The sequence below is a fragment of the Mesocricetus auratus genome, unplaced genomic scaffold, assembly GCF_017639785.1.
Source record: "Mesocricetus auratus isolate SY011 unplaced genomic scaffold, BCM_Maur_2.0 Super-Scaffold_6730, whole genome shotgun sequence".
Taxonomy (NCBI): domain Eukaryota; kingdom Metazoa; phylum Chordata; class Mammalia; order Rodentia; family Cricetidae; genus Mesocricetus; species Mesocricetus auratus.
In genome coordinates this window covers 83927578-83945112 of record NW_024429184.1, presented here as the reverse complement: position 1 = coordinate 83945112, position 17535 = coordinate 83927578, and the positions used below count along the sequence as shown (strand labels likewise).

The window sequence follows — 17535 nt, the reverse complement described above, 5'->3', positions numbered from 1 at the left end:
TAATTAAAACCATATGGATCTCCATTATGAATGTATATTTAATCTGGCACTACTGCTCCTGTAGTCAAACAAGTAAAATATCAGCAGATTAATTACAAATGTCTGACTGAAAAAATGGTTAATGAAACTGTACACTTACACTAGGCAAGTTATTAATTTTGAACAGGTAATAGTAAATATTTTTCAAGTGGTCTTATATTTCTAGTCCCAAGGCACATAACTTGGCTCACTATATCAATATTAAATAATTATTACCCATAAGCAAAACTCTGTTTATAATTTCTTGTTCTGCTCTTTTTTTTTTTTTGGTAGTAGTACAAAACTTTAATCCCAGCCCTAGAGAGGCAGAGGTAGGCAGATCTCTGTGCATTTGAGGCCAATATGGTCTACATAGTGAGTTCCAGGACAGCAACACTGTTGCACAGAGAAACCCTGTCACAGCCTTGAAGCTCAGGTTGCCTTCAGTATGAGTTTTTTGAGGCCCTCAAATGCTACTCTGACAGACACAGGCATTAACATATCAATGACACAATAAAAGATTTTGTCTGGCATAAAGACAAGGAAGTAAAAAACTTTACCATAATCACTGAAATTACAGGGTTTTCCTGTAGTATGATTTTTATCTCATAGTTTTGAAAACTGCTGATATGTGCCGTATAGCGTTGATTATATCTGCTGGGATTCTCTCCAATGTTTTCTTCTATGTATTCGAAGATAACTGTGCTTTGCAAAGGTTTCAACACACTGATTACATTTGTAAGGTTTCTCTCCAGTATGTATTTTTTTTATGTATTTGGAGACTACCGAGATAGGCAAAGTCTTTCCCGCATTCATCACACGCATAAGGTTTCTCTTGAGTATGTGTTCTTTTATGTAGTTTAAGCTGTCCATTACTTGAAAAAGCTCTACCACATTCAGTACATTTGTAGGGTTTCTCTCCTGTATGTGTTCTGATATGTATTTGGAGATGACTTTGTTGTGAAAAGGCTTTACCACATTGACTGCATTCATATGGTCTCTCTCCAGTATGAGTTCTTTTATGAGCTTGAAGATGATTGTGACGTGCATATGTTTTATGACATTGATCACATTTATAGGGCTTCTCTCTAGTGTGTGTTCTTTTATGTATTCGAATATAACTCTGGTGTGCATAAGTTTTACCACATATATTACATTCATAGGCTCTCACTCCAGTATGTATTATTTCATGCATTCGGAGATTACTTTGCTCTGAAAAGACTCTACCACATTGATTACATTTGTGAGGTTTCTCACCAGTATGAGTTCGTTCATGTATTTGAAGATGACTATAATGTGCAAAGGCTTTACCACATTTATTGCATTCATAGGGTTTCTCTCCAGTATGTGTTCTGATATGGATTTGGAGATTGAAGTGCTGTGAAAAGGCTTTCCCACAATGATTACATTCATAAGGTTTCTCACCAGTATGTGTTCTCTTATGTTTTCCAAGCAGAAAAGCACAAGAGAAGGCTTTCCCACATTGATTATACTCATAAGGTTTCTCTCCAGTATGCGTTCTTTTATGTATTTGAAGACTACTTTGGCATGTAAAAGCTTTACCACATTGATCACATTCACAGGTTTTCTTTCTAATACGAACTCCTTTACGTCTTTGAAGATGCCTGGGATATGAAAAGACGTTAACACATTGAGTATATTCAGAGGGATTCTCTCCAAAGTGACTTCTTTTGTACCTTCCATGTCTTCGAGAAGTTTGGCAATGTTCTTCAATATTATGATCTTTGCAATTGTTACCTATAACAGTGAGGTTCCAGTAAGTCTCCAACATCACATCTTTGTAGAGATTCTTCTGGGAAGGATTCAGCAAAGCCCATTCTCCCCGAGAAAAGTCGATATGCACGTCATCATACGTCACTGCATTCTGCAATCCAATGACTCAGAAGGCTCAGGCAGTATTAACACCATGAATACACGCTATCCATGGCCGGCTCCGCCTCCCAGCCTGGGGACAGCAGCTGCTGACTCACTAAGGTGCAACTGCCTGGCTCACCAGCGCTCTCTCTTGTTCTGCTCTTAAGAAAAAAGTTTGTCTGCCAATCATAAAGCAATCAGCTATCACATAATCTAAAGAACACAATTAATCTATGAATTTGTGACTGACCTCATGCAAAATTGTTTAGTCATTTTCTTGATATTTTATTGTACAACTATTCTGCCATACTTAAACTTTTTCTTTTCTTAAAAATAGGATATGGAAGAGTTTGGGAGAAGGAAACTATAAAAATTATACATTGTGTGAGAAACATCTAGTTTCTATAAAACAAAAAACTAAAATGTCAATTTATCACAAGCAAAACATACATAGACAATGTTGTGGTTCAGATATTTTAAGTATTATATATATTTTTTTCATAAATGATGCTATGAAAACTGATATTCCTACTATGCATGTTAACTTGCTTGTCTAAATTATTGAATTCACAGATACCTAGGAAATTGCTAAAGCATATCTCTGCTGTGTTTATGAGGATATTTTTAGATAAGATAATGGAGGGAAGACAGGTCCTAATTGTTGATAGAAACATCCTATCAACTGGGGGACAAGAAGAATATAAAGGACAGGGAGGATAAGTCGCTACAAAGGTACGTGTTCCCTGCTTCAAATTCTAGGCTTCTATGAGAAAGATGCTCTCCTGCCATGCCTTCCACACAATAATATACTCAACCCCTTGAAACCAAGATCAATTTTACACCCTTAAGTGGTTGTCACTGGTATTTTGTCACACTTACTTAAAAAGATGACAAATACACTTACTTTAAAGCTTAAGATCATATATGAACAATTTTTGATTTCATTGCATAGTCTGTTGACCTGCATTAGCCTTCCAACTTTATAAAAATTGTAACAAATCAATCCTCTCACACCATTTAACAAAAATATATCCACAAGGCACTCTAATGAACAAAACAACATATACTTTTATATTTATGTCAACATTCACATCTTAAAAGGACTCAGTGTGGTAATATTTATATGTATACATGTGTGTGTGAAGAGAGAGAGAGACAGAGTGTGTGTGTTTATGCATGTGTGTGTATGTGAGAGCCTGTGTGAATATGTGTATGTGTGTATAAGTGTATACATATGAATTTTCTATCCAAATAACTATAAAGTACAAATTCCTGACTAAAACTGCACCATGACTTGTTCTTTTCATCTAGACAAGGGCTTTATGCCGAATGAACACCTCAGCCTTTCTCTTTGTTCTTTCAGGCACACATTAAGAAGATGTTTTTCTTCTTTATTAACATTTAGGAAGATCTGCTAATATTAATTTCACAAAATGGTGACCTTCTAGTAGTAGATTTCTAAGTTCTTTTTAGTGAAAAGAATCATCATGAAAGGACATAGTGCAATCATGCAGTTTTCTTTCCAGTTTTGCTAGTTTTGCACTGCATTCATTCATACAGCCAGTAGATTGTGCACTGCCATGCTGTCTTGCCTTGTTTGGTTAGTGGAATAAAGATGCACTGTCAGAGATGGTATATTCTGAATAATGGATAACTGAGAGTCCCCTGACACAGGTTTGATGGCCATAAAATATGAGCTTTGTGATTGCCCTTATATTCATACTCTGGGACTGACTGGGGGATATTATTTCTAAATGCCAAGCTAACTCTAATTGTGGCCAGTTTCAGTAGGTGATTCTCTCATTAGTGTTTGGAGCAATTACAGAGAAAATGGATTGGTGCAATTTTATTTCTGCATTGATAGAATCTATTCTTACTATTGCATTTTAGCTATTCAGATTCAAATCAGGCTTCTCATCACAAATGTTCTGTTTGCGACAAATGCTGCAAAAGACTTGAGCTTACCGCCCCTAATCACGATTGATTTCCAATGAAGTCAATGCATTTCATTGCCAGTAATGTCATATTAAATCAACAGGTAGAATGAACTTCCCTTTTACTTTGTGACAATTACTTAACATATTGACATCCTGATATGTTATTTATCACTTTCCTATCATAATGATACAATCCCTTACGACACTATAGAAAATCACAAAATAATCAACAGAAGGTTTATATACACAATGGACCTCACACAAGAAAACAATGGAAGCACTGGATTCATGCAAAATCATGTCATCTTGAAATTCGCAGGTAAATGGATAGCACTGGAAGAAACCATCCTGAGTGAGGTAACCCAGTCACAAAAAGACAAACATGGTATGTACTCACTCATATATGGATTTTAGACATGGATCAGGAGAGTGCCAGTCTGCACTTCCACTGACACAGAGTCTGGGAAACAGGAAAGAACCTAAAAGATATGCATGGTACCCAAGAGAAGAGAAATGAGGCAAGATCCTCTGAACAGATGGGAAACATGGCAAGGGGTGGGGGGGGAGGAGACCTGGGAAATAGAGAGGGGGAGAAGTGGAAGAGAGAGTAGGACATGGAGGAACAGGAAGGTTAACTGGGGCAGGGTAGGATATGGGGAAGAGGGAATCATAGGTTAGAAGACAGATTAGGCACCATTGTGACCTCTAGTGATCTAAAGGGATGACACCAATTGGCAAGCTAAGCAATAGTGTAGAGACCACCTCGAATGACCATTCCTGATAGTGAACTTGATGTCTATAACCATCCTGGAGCCTTCATCCAGTGACTGATGGAAGCAGAGGCAAACACCCACAGTTAAACACTGAACTGAACCCAAGGAACCCAGCGACAGAGAGAGAGTAGCAATGAACAAATTGACAAAGAATGGGCTGGCAAAACCAGCAGAGATAGCTGATCTGAACAGAGGAGAGCTCTTGGACCCCAGACCGACAGCTGGGAGGCCAGCACGGGACTGATCCAGACCCCCTGAATGTGAGAGTCGGTGAGGAGGCCTGGGCTATCTATGGGGTCCTGAGCAGTGGATCAGTGTTTATCCCTCGAATACTAACAGACATCGTGTGTCCATAACACAAAGAGGGATGCTCTCTCAGCCTGGACTCTTAGCAAAGTGCCTGAACCCTACCCTGAGTGAAATGACAGACTCTAGATAATCCCCTATGTGGAAGGAATTGGCAATAGGGTGGGAGGATGGGGGGGTGGTGAGGGGGTGCTCGAGGAGGGGAGGGAGAGGGAACTGGGATTGACATGTAAAACAAGCTATTTAAAATTTAAAAAAATCATGTCAACTGTTGTAAGAAATTTGGATTAGCAAGTAAAGACAAATATATAGAGAAGAGATTTACTTCCTTGAATGAAAATTCTCCTTTTTGTCACATATTCCAGTCATAATGACCTAACCACAATGTCTTAAGTACAGATATTGAAGGCAAACAAGTTATCATTATTAGACAACTAAGAGAAAAGAAAAATGTACATACAGTTTCTTTCTACCATAATTATTAAGATCCAGCATTTCCCTGATGGTCAGAAAGAGAAAACTTATCCAATGTATTTTGTATGTCCTATGCATATAATGAAAGACACAACACAGGGTTTCTTTCATTATAGAAATTTAGAGCTTACATTACATTTAGATCAGCATCTCCAAATTGAAGGGAAAGAAGAGACAGAATAGGAATATGTGTATGAACTTGAGTATTCATGTGTGTGTATGAAGAATGACATTTAATACATGGTACATGTGAAACTGTAGTCTCCAAGACCAACTTTCCAAGAAATAAAATAATTGAAAACAAGCCACCTTCTTCTTTTAACAGAGTATGTGTCAATAGCTACTCACCTAATCTCTCGATGGAATAGTACCGCTGCTTACTGTCTACACGTATTGTCTCAGCATAAGGACTGCCAACACCATATCCAATAATATAACCTCTCACAACGATGTTTGGGTTGAGAGGAGGAGTCCAACTCATGATGATGCAATTTGTCTGTGGTCTTACATGAAGGGAGCTTGGCTGGTCAGGGACTTGAGACTCTAGGATTCAAACACAAATATCATCAGCAAGCACTATTATTGAGTTAGAAGAATGGCAAATATCACATTTAAATAAGACAATATGTTATTCCACCCATATGCCAAATACGGATTTATTATTCAGTCCTTTTTTACTAGCACCCACTAAACTGTCGTGTTTAATTCATTACAAGATTGTGTGTGTATGTGTGTGTGTGTGTATGTGTGTGTGTGTGTGTGTGTGTGTGTGTATACACATGTGGGACCTAAAGGTAGACATCTGTGTCTCCCTCTATAGATATCAACCATCGTTTAAAAGACAGTTTCTCTCATTGAATCTGCTACTCACTCACTAGAATGACTGCTTAGTGAGCTCTGGGGATCTGCTTGTATGTCCTGTTTCAGCACTGGACTTATAAATGTGTCCTTGAGGGTCTTGTTTTTACATTGCTGCTGGGAGTTCAAATTGAAGTCATCATGCTTGCCTGGCAGCACTCTTCTGATAGAACTACCTTTCCTTCTGTATCAAGGAATTTCTTCCAACATATTTTGATCATATTATTCCCCTTTCCTCAGTACCCCACCCAGAATTTCTCAAACATTTTTTCTGTAGCCATGTCTAGTGTCATGCATCTTTGTTATAATAGCCTTTTTCTTCATATATCTCTTAAGTGTCATTAATAAATTGAAAAATTAAGGCAAAGAAAATAATTTTAAATATCATAAAATAACCAATTTGATTAGTCCAAGAAATATTCACTGAATTTAAAGAAATATAAAAAATATTTGTACCAATCTTATTTTGAGAAATTGTTAGAGAAAGTCGGGATAGATTGCTCAGCTACTTGTAGCTTGTACTGCTCCTCAAGAGGAATGTACTTAGGTCCATCATTAATGCTGGATGACTCAATCACCTGTAACTCAGACATCTTCCTCTGGCCTCTATAAGCAACCACACAAATGAACATATATCCCATCTCCCAAATAAGTATATACATATAATTTAAAAGCAAAATAAAATATTTGAGCAAAAGGATTGTCAAGATGAGCAAAATTGAGTTGTGACCTGCCCTGTGTGACTAAAAATATACTTGGCTCACAACTTGTTAACTCAGGTAAAACACGTTATTTGAAGAAAGGAGACAGTATCTGGGTTGAAGACACATAGGTCGAGATGTTGGGAGATTTTGGTTTCATACCATGTTCTGTCATTCACTAGCTTCATTTTCCTAATTAAATTGACATGCCAGATAGTACTCTATTCAAGTTAATAAAGAGCTAAATTAAATTCTGTACTAGATTCTAGCTGTGAGACTGTACAATGTTGCTTATAAGCCTCTGCTCCCTCAGCTGCATGATGAAGATAAATTTGGGAAGAATTTCATAGGATATTGAAAAGACTTAATGAGAGATAATGCATAAAAATTCTTATTATGAGTAGTACCTAAGTTCTCAAAAGATATTGGATATTAACAAGGAAATTTGTATAGCAGTCTAACATTTTCTTTTAAAGAGAGGTATACAAAAATAATGAATTTTACTACTAAGCTGACATGATTGCTACATCATCATTCTAAAATATGACTATATTCCTAAAAGACACTGATACTTATTCAGTTAATACAGATACACTCCATTGCTGAGGGTAGTCAGAGCAGGAGGATGCCATGGAGAGGACTACTTACTGGCTTGCTCAACTTACTTACTTATATATCCTAGGACCACGTGTTCAGGGGTAGAACTGCCTGCAGTGGGTGTGGGTACCCCCACATCAATCGTTATCAACAAAATGCTTATCTACAGGTGAATCTTAAGGAGGAATTTCCTCAACTGTGATTTCTTCTTCTCAGATTCTAACCTGTGCTGGTTTACACAACAAAAGGAACCATGAAAATAGGGCCATGTATCTATGACTGAATACAGAGATGGAAATGGTAGACACAATACCTAGATTCTTGTAGTTTATACCATAATGAGAAAAATATACATGCAAGTAAATATTTACAGTAAATTGTGATAAACATTTTGATATATATATGATATTTATATACACATATCTGCATTTATCCCTGGCATACAAATGGACTTTGGGTGTCCATTCAACAATGAGAGATGCATTCTCACCCTGGACTCTTGGGGAAGGATCTAGGCCCTGCCCTGGATGAAATGACAGACTATGGACACCCCCTCACCCTCCCTGGGGAAAGGAGGGGGTGTTGGGAGGTTGGTGGTAGGGCGTGGGAGGAGGGGAGGGAAAGGGAGAGGGATAGCATCTTTTTTTACTTGAAAATTTTATTTTTTATTTTACATACCAACTCAAGTTCCCCCTCCCTCCCTTTCTCCCACTCCTTCACCTCTGCCCTTTCCACCCCTATCAGTTTCTCAGAGGAGATAATGCCTTTCTTGGGTAGTCAACGAAGTCTGACATACCAAGTTGAGGCTGTACCAAGGATGAGCAAGTTATCCTACCTTAGGGAATGGGCTGCAAAAAGCAAGTTCATGATCCTGGAATAGGTTCTGATGCAATTTTCAGCCTTCACAACAGATCAACCCACATTCAGAGGGCCTATTTTGGTCCCATGCAGGTTCCCCAGCTGTCATTCCATAGTTCATGAGTTCCCACTAGCAAGGGTCAGCTGTCTCTGTAGTATTCCCCATCATACTCTTCACCTCCCCTTGTTCAGATGATCCCTCTTCCCTCTCTTCAGTTGAACTCCAGGAGTTCAGCCCAGTGCTTGTCTGTGAGTTACTGAATCTGTTTCCATAAGTTACTGGATGCAAGTTCTATGATGACAATTAGGGTAGTGACTAATCTGATTAAAGGGTAACATCCATTCTGACATCCTCTCCACTGTTGCTGGGAGTCTTAGCTGGCATCTTTAAAGTGTTATCGCTAGAGTAACAGTTACACATGGTAATAAGTGTTCAACCTGCCCTTTGTGACCTGTTGGGGATCCTCCTCATCTCACATTGAACTGGAATATTTTTTGTCTTATATACATTCCTCAAGATGATTTCAGCATTGGACTTTTGCCTGGACTTATTGTATCTTGTTTTGTCCTATTTGGCTGTTGTTTCTTGAAGGCCTGCTCTTTTCTGAAGAGGAAAGAGAGGGGGAATGGATGTGGGAAAGAGGGGAAATGAGGTGGAGCTGGGAGGAAGAGATAGAGGAGAAACTGTGATCTGGCTATATTTTATGAGAGAAGAATCTATTTTCAATAAAAATTACACATACATGTATGTATGCAAGAAGAAATAATAGGAAATATCCTTAACTTTCTATATTAGAAAAGAAAAAATTAAAAATAAAAATAAGATTATAGATATGTGTGAATGGATGTTTAGAGGATTTTGTCAGTCATTTAGTATCATAGGGATAAAAGAAAAGCATATATCAAGGCAATATTAGAATCAGGAAATCTGATCCATAATATATGACAGCATAATCCTAATAACTAGGACAGGCAATTGTCCATAATTCATAAGATACAATCCATACACAACTACTCACTTCTTAATATGAAACAGGATTAACAATTTACCTATTATTCATCAGAATGAACTTTCCCTCATACATTTGACCCTATAGGTTATAAAAACAGTTAGTATTTAAGTGAACTATAAAATATCAATCCAATCATTTCTTAATAGGAGTGTGTGACTTGAGCACCACTTCTTAAGGATCCAATTTTGAAATTTTCTGCTCAGAAGTACTTGAAAAATTTTACAATCATCTCTAGGAGAGTAACTGCATGTATAAAACATAAAGAAGCTACCAGAATAATTACTGAAATAATCTGAAATCAAAGAGAGCTCATGATACCGGAAGTGCTCAAATTAATGATGCCCCAGTCTTCTACCTATACTTGAGTGATTATGATATGGAAGTCCAGTGCCATTCTTGACGATGTGACAGGATTTTTTTCTATAATGCATATGTTCTCTCTGAGTAATGATTATAAGTTTCCACTAAAGAATAATGTTTTTGAAATTAGCAGCTGTGACATTTCAGTCATTAAACAACATTGCTAGTAGGCCAATAATAGTGTAGATATTGTGTCAGTGGAAAAATAGAAAAGTAAATAAACAGAATTTAAAAGGAAAACAGGTGAACTTGGTAAATGCTTTTCTAACAGTTCAGTAAGTGATGCACAAAGGACATTTCCTTTCACAGTCTAAAGTGTGTATTAACAAAGTCTAGCAAATTTGTGAAATTTGAGACATTGAAAACAACTGCTACAAAGACCTGCTAAAGAATGTGTTTGGTATTTGAAGAAACCAAAGAAACTTGAAGCATGGAGTGTTAGAAAATTCAAATGAGTTAGCTAGTGAGAATGTTAGTGTTGTTTCAATTTCCCCAGAAAATTAATAGAATCGCCATGATTACATGATTCATTTTCTAAGTATGACTACACATGTACATATTCATATATACATATGCATGGTAAACTGGAAATAAAATATTCACAATCATTGATTAACACATACCAACAGGAGAAATAACCCAATGGACGAATGTGTAATGACAATGTGACAAACCAACTGACTATCTTTCAACCTTAAAAAGGAAAAGATTTTGAATATGTAAATGTCAGTCAAAGTATCTAGTAACCAAGGAATAGAATTCATTCCATTTATATTAGTCGGAATACCCAAATTCAAAGAGCCATAAAGTAGAATAGTATTTGGCAGAAGGAGAAGAAAGAAATTATTGTTTAATTGCTTCATCATTCAGCTTGGTAAAAAGGCAGTGTAGAGATGGACGATGGTGATGCTTGAAGAAGAAAGTCACTATCCTCAATAGAGTGAAACTGAATACTGCATACTTAAGGTGAGGTATATGTTATGTCTATGTGTGCACAATTGAGATTGGGGAGGAAGATGGCTCTCAACTAAAGTAACTACATTTGTTGCCAAGCTTGACAGGGGCTTGATTCCAGAACACATGTGGTGGAAGGAAAATACCAACTCACACAAGTTGTCCTCTGACCAGCATACATATGTCATCACCACACGCATGTGTGCAAACACACACACACACACACACACACACACCATTCATGTAACCAAAAATAGGAATGGAGGTAGGGGAATGAGATAGAAAGTGATAAAGAGACCCCCAGAATATGCTACATTAAACAAGACAAGAAGATGTTGAATGATGTTTTCTAACAATGATGTGGTATGTAAATTGTGGTCTATGTTCAATTGAATTAGTATTTTCAGTGGATGGCTTTATTACATTTGTGGTTACAATGGGGAAGGAGTACAGAGAACAGAGACAGTCGGAAGGCTTTAACATTTGTCTGGGCAGCTGTACTGGAGGATTCTGGTTTAAGCAATGCCGGGAGGATCTGTTGAGATGAAGAGAAACAGTTTGGAATCATGTTAAAATTGAGTGTCTGAAGTCAAATGTGTGGAGGAAACAGGGAAGCAACTGGACACGTAAGATTGGGTTTTGGGTTAAAGATTGTACTTAGAAATACATTTATACATATGTAAATATAAGCAATTGGACATGTAAGATTGGGTTTTTATATTAAGAAGTAAGTAGGTAAGGCTGAATATGCTGTTCTGGATTATGGATTATTGATCAGAAGGCCTGGTTCTAGCATTGCCATGATAGATGCCATCCATCTGTCCCTATGATCTTAACTTATTGATGAAATTGTCTTAAATATCTCAATAGAGAAATAACATGTATTTATACTCCTGTTTTATAATAATAGAATATCCTTGAGGTATGCATACAGAGTGACATTTTTAATGCAATAAAGAATAAAGTGGAGCCCCAACAGTTCCAGAAAAGCTAGCTGAATTCTCTTGACCATGGTGTGCTTACACCTATGAAGAACACATTTCTCCAGGTACTAACTTAACCAGAGGAGCCATCCTTTCTCAAATCTTTGCTCTCTTACTTTTCCTCAAGGATTTATTACATTTTATGCTAACAATTTAACGTAATTATTCCATTGCTGTTCATCTCATTCTCTTTTATAAATTCTCAAACTCCTGCATCTACAACAGTTCCTGGCACACAATGCTCAAACATATGGGTATTGAGTCTGTATTTTTCTATAATGTTAAACACAGCTGTCATTATATATAAAATTGCCACAATTTTATATAACTGTCTCCACAAGATAAGAATTTTAAGGGAGAAGAGAATAATGTAGAAATGAAATCAGATGAAAATACTACCGTTATTGATGCTTTTTTTCCGTTGCTTAGTAATGAGAAAGATTTGTCTCTCCTGGCACTTTTTAATGAAAATAATCTGCTGTGTACTGTCTGCTGTATATGGCACTACCAAGTAGGGTCATGAAGCTGGTACTTTGGAAAAATACTTATTTGTTCTCCGTTTATTGTACCACACTTAGTGGTTCATTTTTGGAAGAATTTTGTTACAGTCCTTGATAATCTATAGTTCCACACAGCAAATTACAAAAAGCAATTTGTATATCCTTTTTCTGCTTCTTCAGCATGGTTAATACATATTAAGGCATTCATGCCCACTTGGCAGAACCTCAATCCACAGAGACACATAATCTTCTTAGGCCACTTCAATCATACATTTGAATTTAGTTTGTTTGTTTACCTTTGAACTCTACAATATAGATTTCTTAATAATTAATTCCTATAATTTTCTTTGCTTTGATGCTTTAATAATTTTTAAAATTCATATGTCACAGAATTCACTCAGTGCTAGCCAGCTTTGTGAGATTTGGGAAACATTAAGTTCCTTTAGCTCTCATCCCATCATCAAATGGAAAAGTGGTATTGTGTTAAAAAATATACTCATGTAGATCCATCGTAGTCAGCATAACATGCTAGTCTCTGTGGGCATTCCAAGTGAGAAACACAAATACATATCTAAAGATGCAAATTGATCCTCCACAAATGAGAGAAAGAATACTCATTTTTCTTTCTGGAATTGGTTACCCCACTCATGATGATTATTGAAAAGGTGAAATATTGAGGTAAGTAGTATCAAATTTATTGAATAACTATCAGGACATACTATGTGTAAATGGTTAAACTAGATGATGCTTGTGAAATAGGAAGTGTAGCACACATGTAGTTTGTTGTAAAGATTAACTATTATTATAATAAGGAACCTAACAAAAACGTACATGATTTTTAATGCTGAGAAAAAATGAATAAAGATTTGGGAGAAAAACATTCATTTTAAAGAACTGCAGATGTGAGGAGGTCCCAGTCTTTACCAAACAGTATGCTAAATAATATTTCAGTATTTTTCTGCTTAATGTTATTCTACTGTAATTTGAAGATATACTACTGTATCTTTAACCTTCTAAGTCAAGATATGTTCAGATAATTAGTGTCTATGTGTAAACTTTTGTCATGTGTTTTCAAAGAATGAAAAGGCTAATGATATGTCATAAAAGTTTATGATTTGGTATTGGGATACATTCATAGCAATTTTAGGCAGCATGAAGTGTGTGAGCTATGAATAGACATATATATTTCCAGTGCTTTGTTTTTAATTCAGAACAGAAGGGAAGGGTGATACAGAGTTGTTTATGAAAAGTGTAACAAGTAGAAGAATATATACATCAAGGTCTAACTAATGCCTTCTTACAATAATAGTAGATATGAATGAAGGACCAACTGTGTTCTGTTTATGATCCACATGTATTTCCAGCCACATTTATATAATTTATATAGTCACTTGTCCATCTACCGTGTAACATGGAATGGGTAAAACACCTAGAAGTTCAAGACGGTGTGGTCCTTGGTATCAGTGTAGGGAGAAAAATTTGACCTCAAGAGACAGTACACATAAAGTGTGCAGAAGATACACAAGTTGATTAGAAAATATACTCCCTAAATCCTCTTGGCAGACAGCACATGAATTTCCAATGCTTGAGACATCTGTAGCCAGGTATATGCACCTGAAGGGGAAATGAGCACAGGACTAGATAGTTGATATCAGACTGGAGAATATTATTGGCACAAATGAAGATGAGTTTGGACAATGAAATGATACCATTATGTCCTGCTATGTGCATTCAATTTGGCAACAATGTAGTGTCTTTGGGTGCAGGAAGACAAAGTGTTGTCAAAACAACAGGCACAAAGTAACTTTCAGGTAACAAATGATAATAGTCTAATAATAGCTGACAGGATCAAGAAGCTTAAGAATATAGATCATGGCTATGGAAAGGATATTGAAAACAGTGCAATGGAGGTGGACATGAGTGCAACAGGCTGGGGCTTTATATTTGAGTAGTGGAACCTAGATGTAGTCCCAAGGAAAAGACTGTGACTATTAGTTTTTTCTTATTTTTGAAACAGAAACTTATTCTCATAAATGGAATAAAAAAACAAAACAAAAAAAACCAACAGCAATAATAAATCAGTAACAGTAAATGGTCAGCTCTCAGCTAATTTGGGTTTCACTCTTCTATCCTGATATATACAAAGAAAGAAACAATAATAAGGTCTGTTGATTACTATTGCATTTCTATTTTGAACTATGCAATGAATGATCTTGTTACCCTCTTTACTTAAATTCTAGCACCAGACTCAACTACAATAAATTATTTTTACAGAGAAAATGTTGCATGAACTATGAAAAAGACTGTCAATGACCCCAGTAACATTCATTGAAATACTTTGTGACTAACATGCTGACATTATTTTACATTTAGTGCTCAAATATCCAGAAAGATATCTCTGCCTTTTATTCTCAGATACACTGATATAATTATGTATTCTTATTCTGGATAGCATTATATTGATTTTTAATCAGATTTTATAGCAAATGTTATTAATAGTTTTGAAACTTTCTTGGAATTTCTTTACATTTATTCTTTCATTTAAAGTTGACTGTGACTGGAATTGCATTAAATTAATCACGTATGTGGAAAGAATTAACATTTACATATTGCTCACATAGTCATCCAGGAATGAATATTCTCTTTTACATACATATATATTGTTTTTTTATATATCATTTTATATATTTATAAAACTTCAATATATTTAGTTGAACACATTCATGCACATCTTGTTACATTTAACTGTAGATACAATATTTTAGCTTTTTGTTTCCTTCTTTTTAGTGATTAATATAATTAATTAATGCTATCAATGCTACTTAGGGGAAAGTAGCTTTTGTATTTACATATAAGATACTTACTAGCTTATACATTTTTATTATGTACAATGGTTTTAATGTATTATCTTGTAATTTTCAAATATACAACCTTTTTCTAAAAATAGTAATACTTAGAAATGAAATGTGAAGATTTGAAAGATTGTTTCATTTTTCTACTGAAATGTCTACATTTTGAATACCAGAAGTTGTAGTAACCTTTGCTATCCTCTTTGGACTTGAATGAAAATATTTTAAATAATTTCATAGTTTATCATAATACCTGCTGCTAGTTTCTAACCAAAACAATAAACATTTCAAAGGCTTTTTTATTCTTATGAACACTGAATTTTTAAAAACATCCATAACCATTTTATAATTTTCTATTTAATATTAAACATTATATCAGTAGATTAAGGGCTGTCAATGAGCTTAGAAATATGCCCTCATTTATATCAAAGGTGATTATCCCTGCTTTCTTAATGCAATCAAGATGTTATCATCACAAACAAATGCTTTATAAGAAACAATAAGAATATTTTGTCATTTTCTCAAAATAAATTATAGTCAAAGACTGGGGACTAATATGTTAACAATACATGCCAAGTAGTCTGTTGTTATAGTCAATTTCCATTATGACTATTGAGATGCATTCAATTGTTATAACTTTTTTTATATGATTAGACTTAAGTCTTAGAGAAGTTAAATTACTCTGAAGAATGACAAGATAATAATTAGAGCAAGGCTCAAACAAAATGAATAAGAATTCAAACCCATCTTACGTGTGTATGTGTGTGTATGTGTGTGTGTGTGTATGGTGTGTGTGTTTGTGTGTGTGTGTGTGTGTGTGTGTTGTGCATAATGATCATTTCAGGAAAGCAAGTCAAAAGAACATCAAACATTCTGTGAACAAATTAAGTACTCAGAATTTTGGACATTTTTCCCAACTCTAAATAATGTCTGTTTTGCTTTATAGACTCTTGATCTGAGATTCTGAGCAGCCACTTGGCTAGGAACTGAAACAGACTTTCAATTTCTTAGAAAAATTAATTTTGGCTTTGCCTACTCCAATCCTTGTACAAAATTATCTCTGCTTGAATTATAGTAAGAGTCTCAGATCTGAAATTGTGCTATAACAGCAGCTGAGGACTGCTTTTTCCAAACCTACCTGTCAAAAATCAACTCACTATCATAAATGACTTCTACAAAACATCCATGGAAGAAAAAGTTTCATTTCTTTACTTGCACATTTCGTTATCCCTCAAATACAGCATAAGCATCAAATACCCAGGAAAAAAATATGCTTTTGCTGTGGATACAAACCCTACTCCTTACCCTAACTTATAATTATTTACTTAGATTCATTTACATGGTTATGACATACACTTTAATTTGTTTTCCTTTTTTTTTTTTGAGACAGGGTTTCTCTGTGGCTTTTGAGATCGTCCTGGAACTAGCTCTTGCAGACCAGACTGGCCTCGAACTCACAGAGATCTGCCTGCTTCTGCCTACGGAGTTCTGGGATTAAAGGCATGTGACACCACCGCCTGGATCACACTTTAATTTTTTAAACTAAACTATTACTAAGTAAATACAGTTTTGTCATTTGTCAAATATGAAAATCAGTTTTATTAAGAATCATGAAGTATTCTTTTTTATTTTATTATTTTAATTTTAAATAGCTTGGTTTACATGTCAATTCCAGTTCCCTCTACCTCCCCTCCTCCCTCAACCCCCCACCATTCCCTCCAGGAAGCCACCCTATCGCCATTTCCTTCCACATAGGGGATATCTAGAGTACAGTAAAGCAAACATTAAACTTGTTTGCCTGTTTATCAGATCCTAAAATTTTCTTCTGAGAGTCAACATACATTTTACTTGGGGCAAAGTATTCTTTGCAACTATGTTTATCTATTTACAAACATATTTGGTATCATTAACATGAATTATTAATTTAATAACATCATTTTTTATTTGTTTAGTCGACCTCAAAACTTTAATTCCAATTCTTGATAGCTTATGTAGTAAATTTTCTTTCATGTCTTGAAAGTTGTAAAATGTGATTCTAATTTTGTACATATTTTAATTATGTTTGGAAAATTCTCTGTATAATTTCCTATAGTTCTTTTCTGAGATTTGTATTAAAATCTATATATATGATAGTGCCATCTATATAAACAATTAAACTTATGAATAAATAGTAGAACTGAACATAATAATTATAATAGCACCACCATAATAACCATATAAAAACAGATATTAGAACAAAAATCCTGTTTTCCTATATGTCAGAGCAGAAGAGAGGGATCATGACTGGTAAGAGTGATAAAGTCATATACCATGTGTTTTCCTGTACTGCGTTCTAACATCTAAAAGCTATTTGTGAAATAATTTGAGGTATTTTTGATGGAATTTTTAGTATAATCAGGGTATGAATTAAATCGATAGTCTTTAAACTATTTCAAAAGAAAGAAATTAAATGTTAAGTTTGAAGAATAGGATGTAACAC

The 17535-nt window shown here is 35.2% G+C and overlaps 2 protein-coding genes across 4 annotated transcripts in view; both read right to left on the bottom strand.

The window, feature by feature from the left end:
* Dcc (DCC netrin 1 receptor) overlaps positions 1–17535 on the bottom strand; it is a 1023267-nt gene that overhangs the window by 147065 nt on the left and 858667 nt on the right. For all 3 annotated transcript variants that reach the window (XM_040741618.1, XM_040741619.1, XM_040741620.1), the window contains exon 15: positions 5732–5926. In XM_040741618.1, coding sequence (XP_040597552.1) covers positions 5732–5926 — 195 coding nt within the window. The remainder of the gene's footprint in view (positions 1–5731; positions 5927–17535) is intronic.
* Positions 451–3475, bottom strand: LOC121138902 (zinc finger protein 431-like). The gene is made up of 3 exons (XM_040741957.1): positions 3452–3475; positions 1090–1903; positions 451–545 (listed from the first exon to the last, which is right to left on the bottom strand). The coding sequence occupies exons 1-3, from the start codon at positions 3473–3475 to the stop codon at positions 451–453; spliced, it is 933 nt and encodes a 310-aa protein (XP_040597891.1).

Excerpts from the sequence above, each read along its gene's own strand:
- LOC121138902 (XM_040741957.1), bottom strand. The coding sequence starts at position 3,475 with ATGGCAGTGCACAATCTACTGGCT. Across the intron at positions 1,904-3,451 it reads CAGTGCACAATCTACTGGCT|AATGCAGTGACGTATGATGA; the intron begins GTATGAATGAAT and ends ATTGGATTGCAG. Across the intron at positions 546-1,089 it reads TAGAGAGAAGCCCTATAAAT|ACAAAATCTTTTATTGTGTC; the intron begins GTGATCAATGTC and ends TCTTTATGCCAG.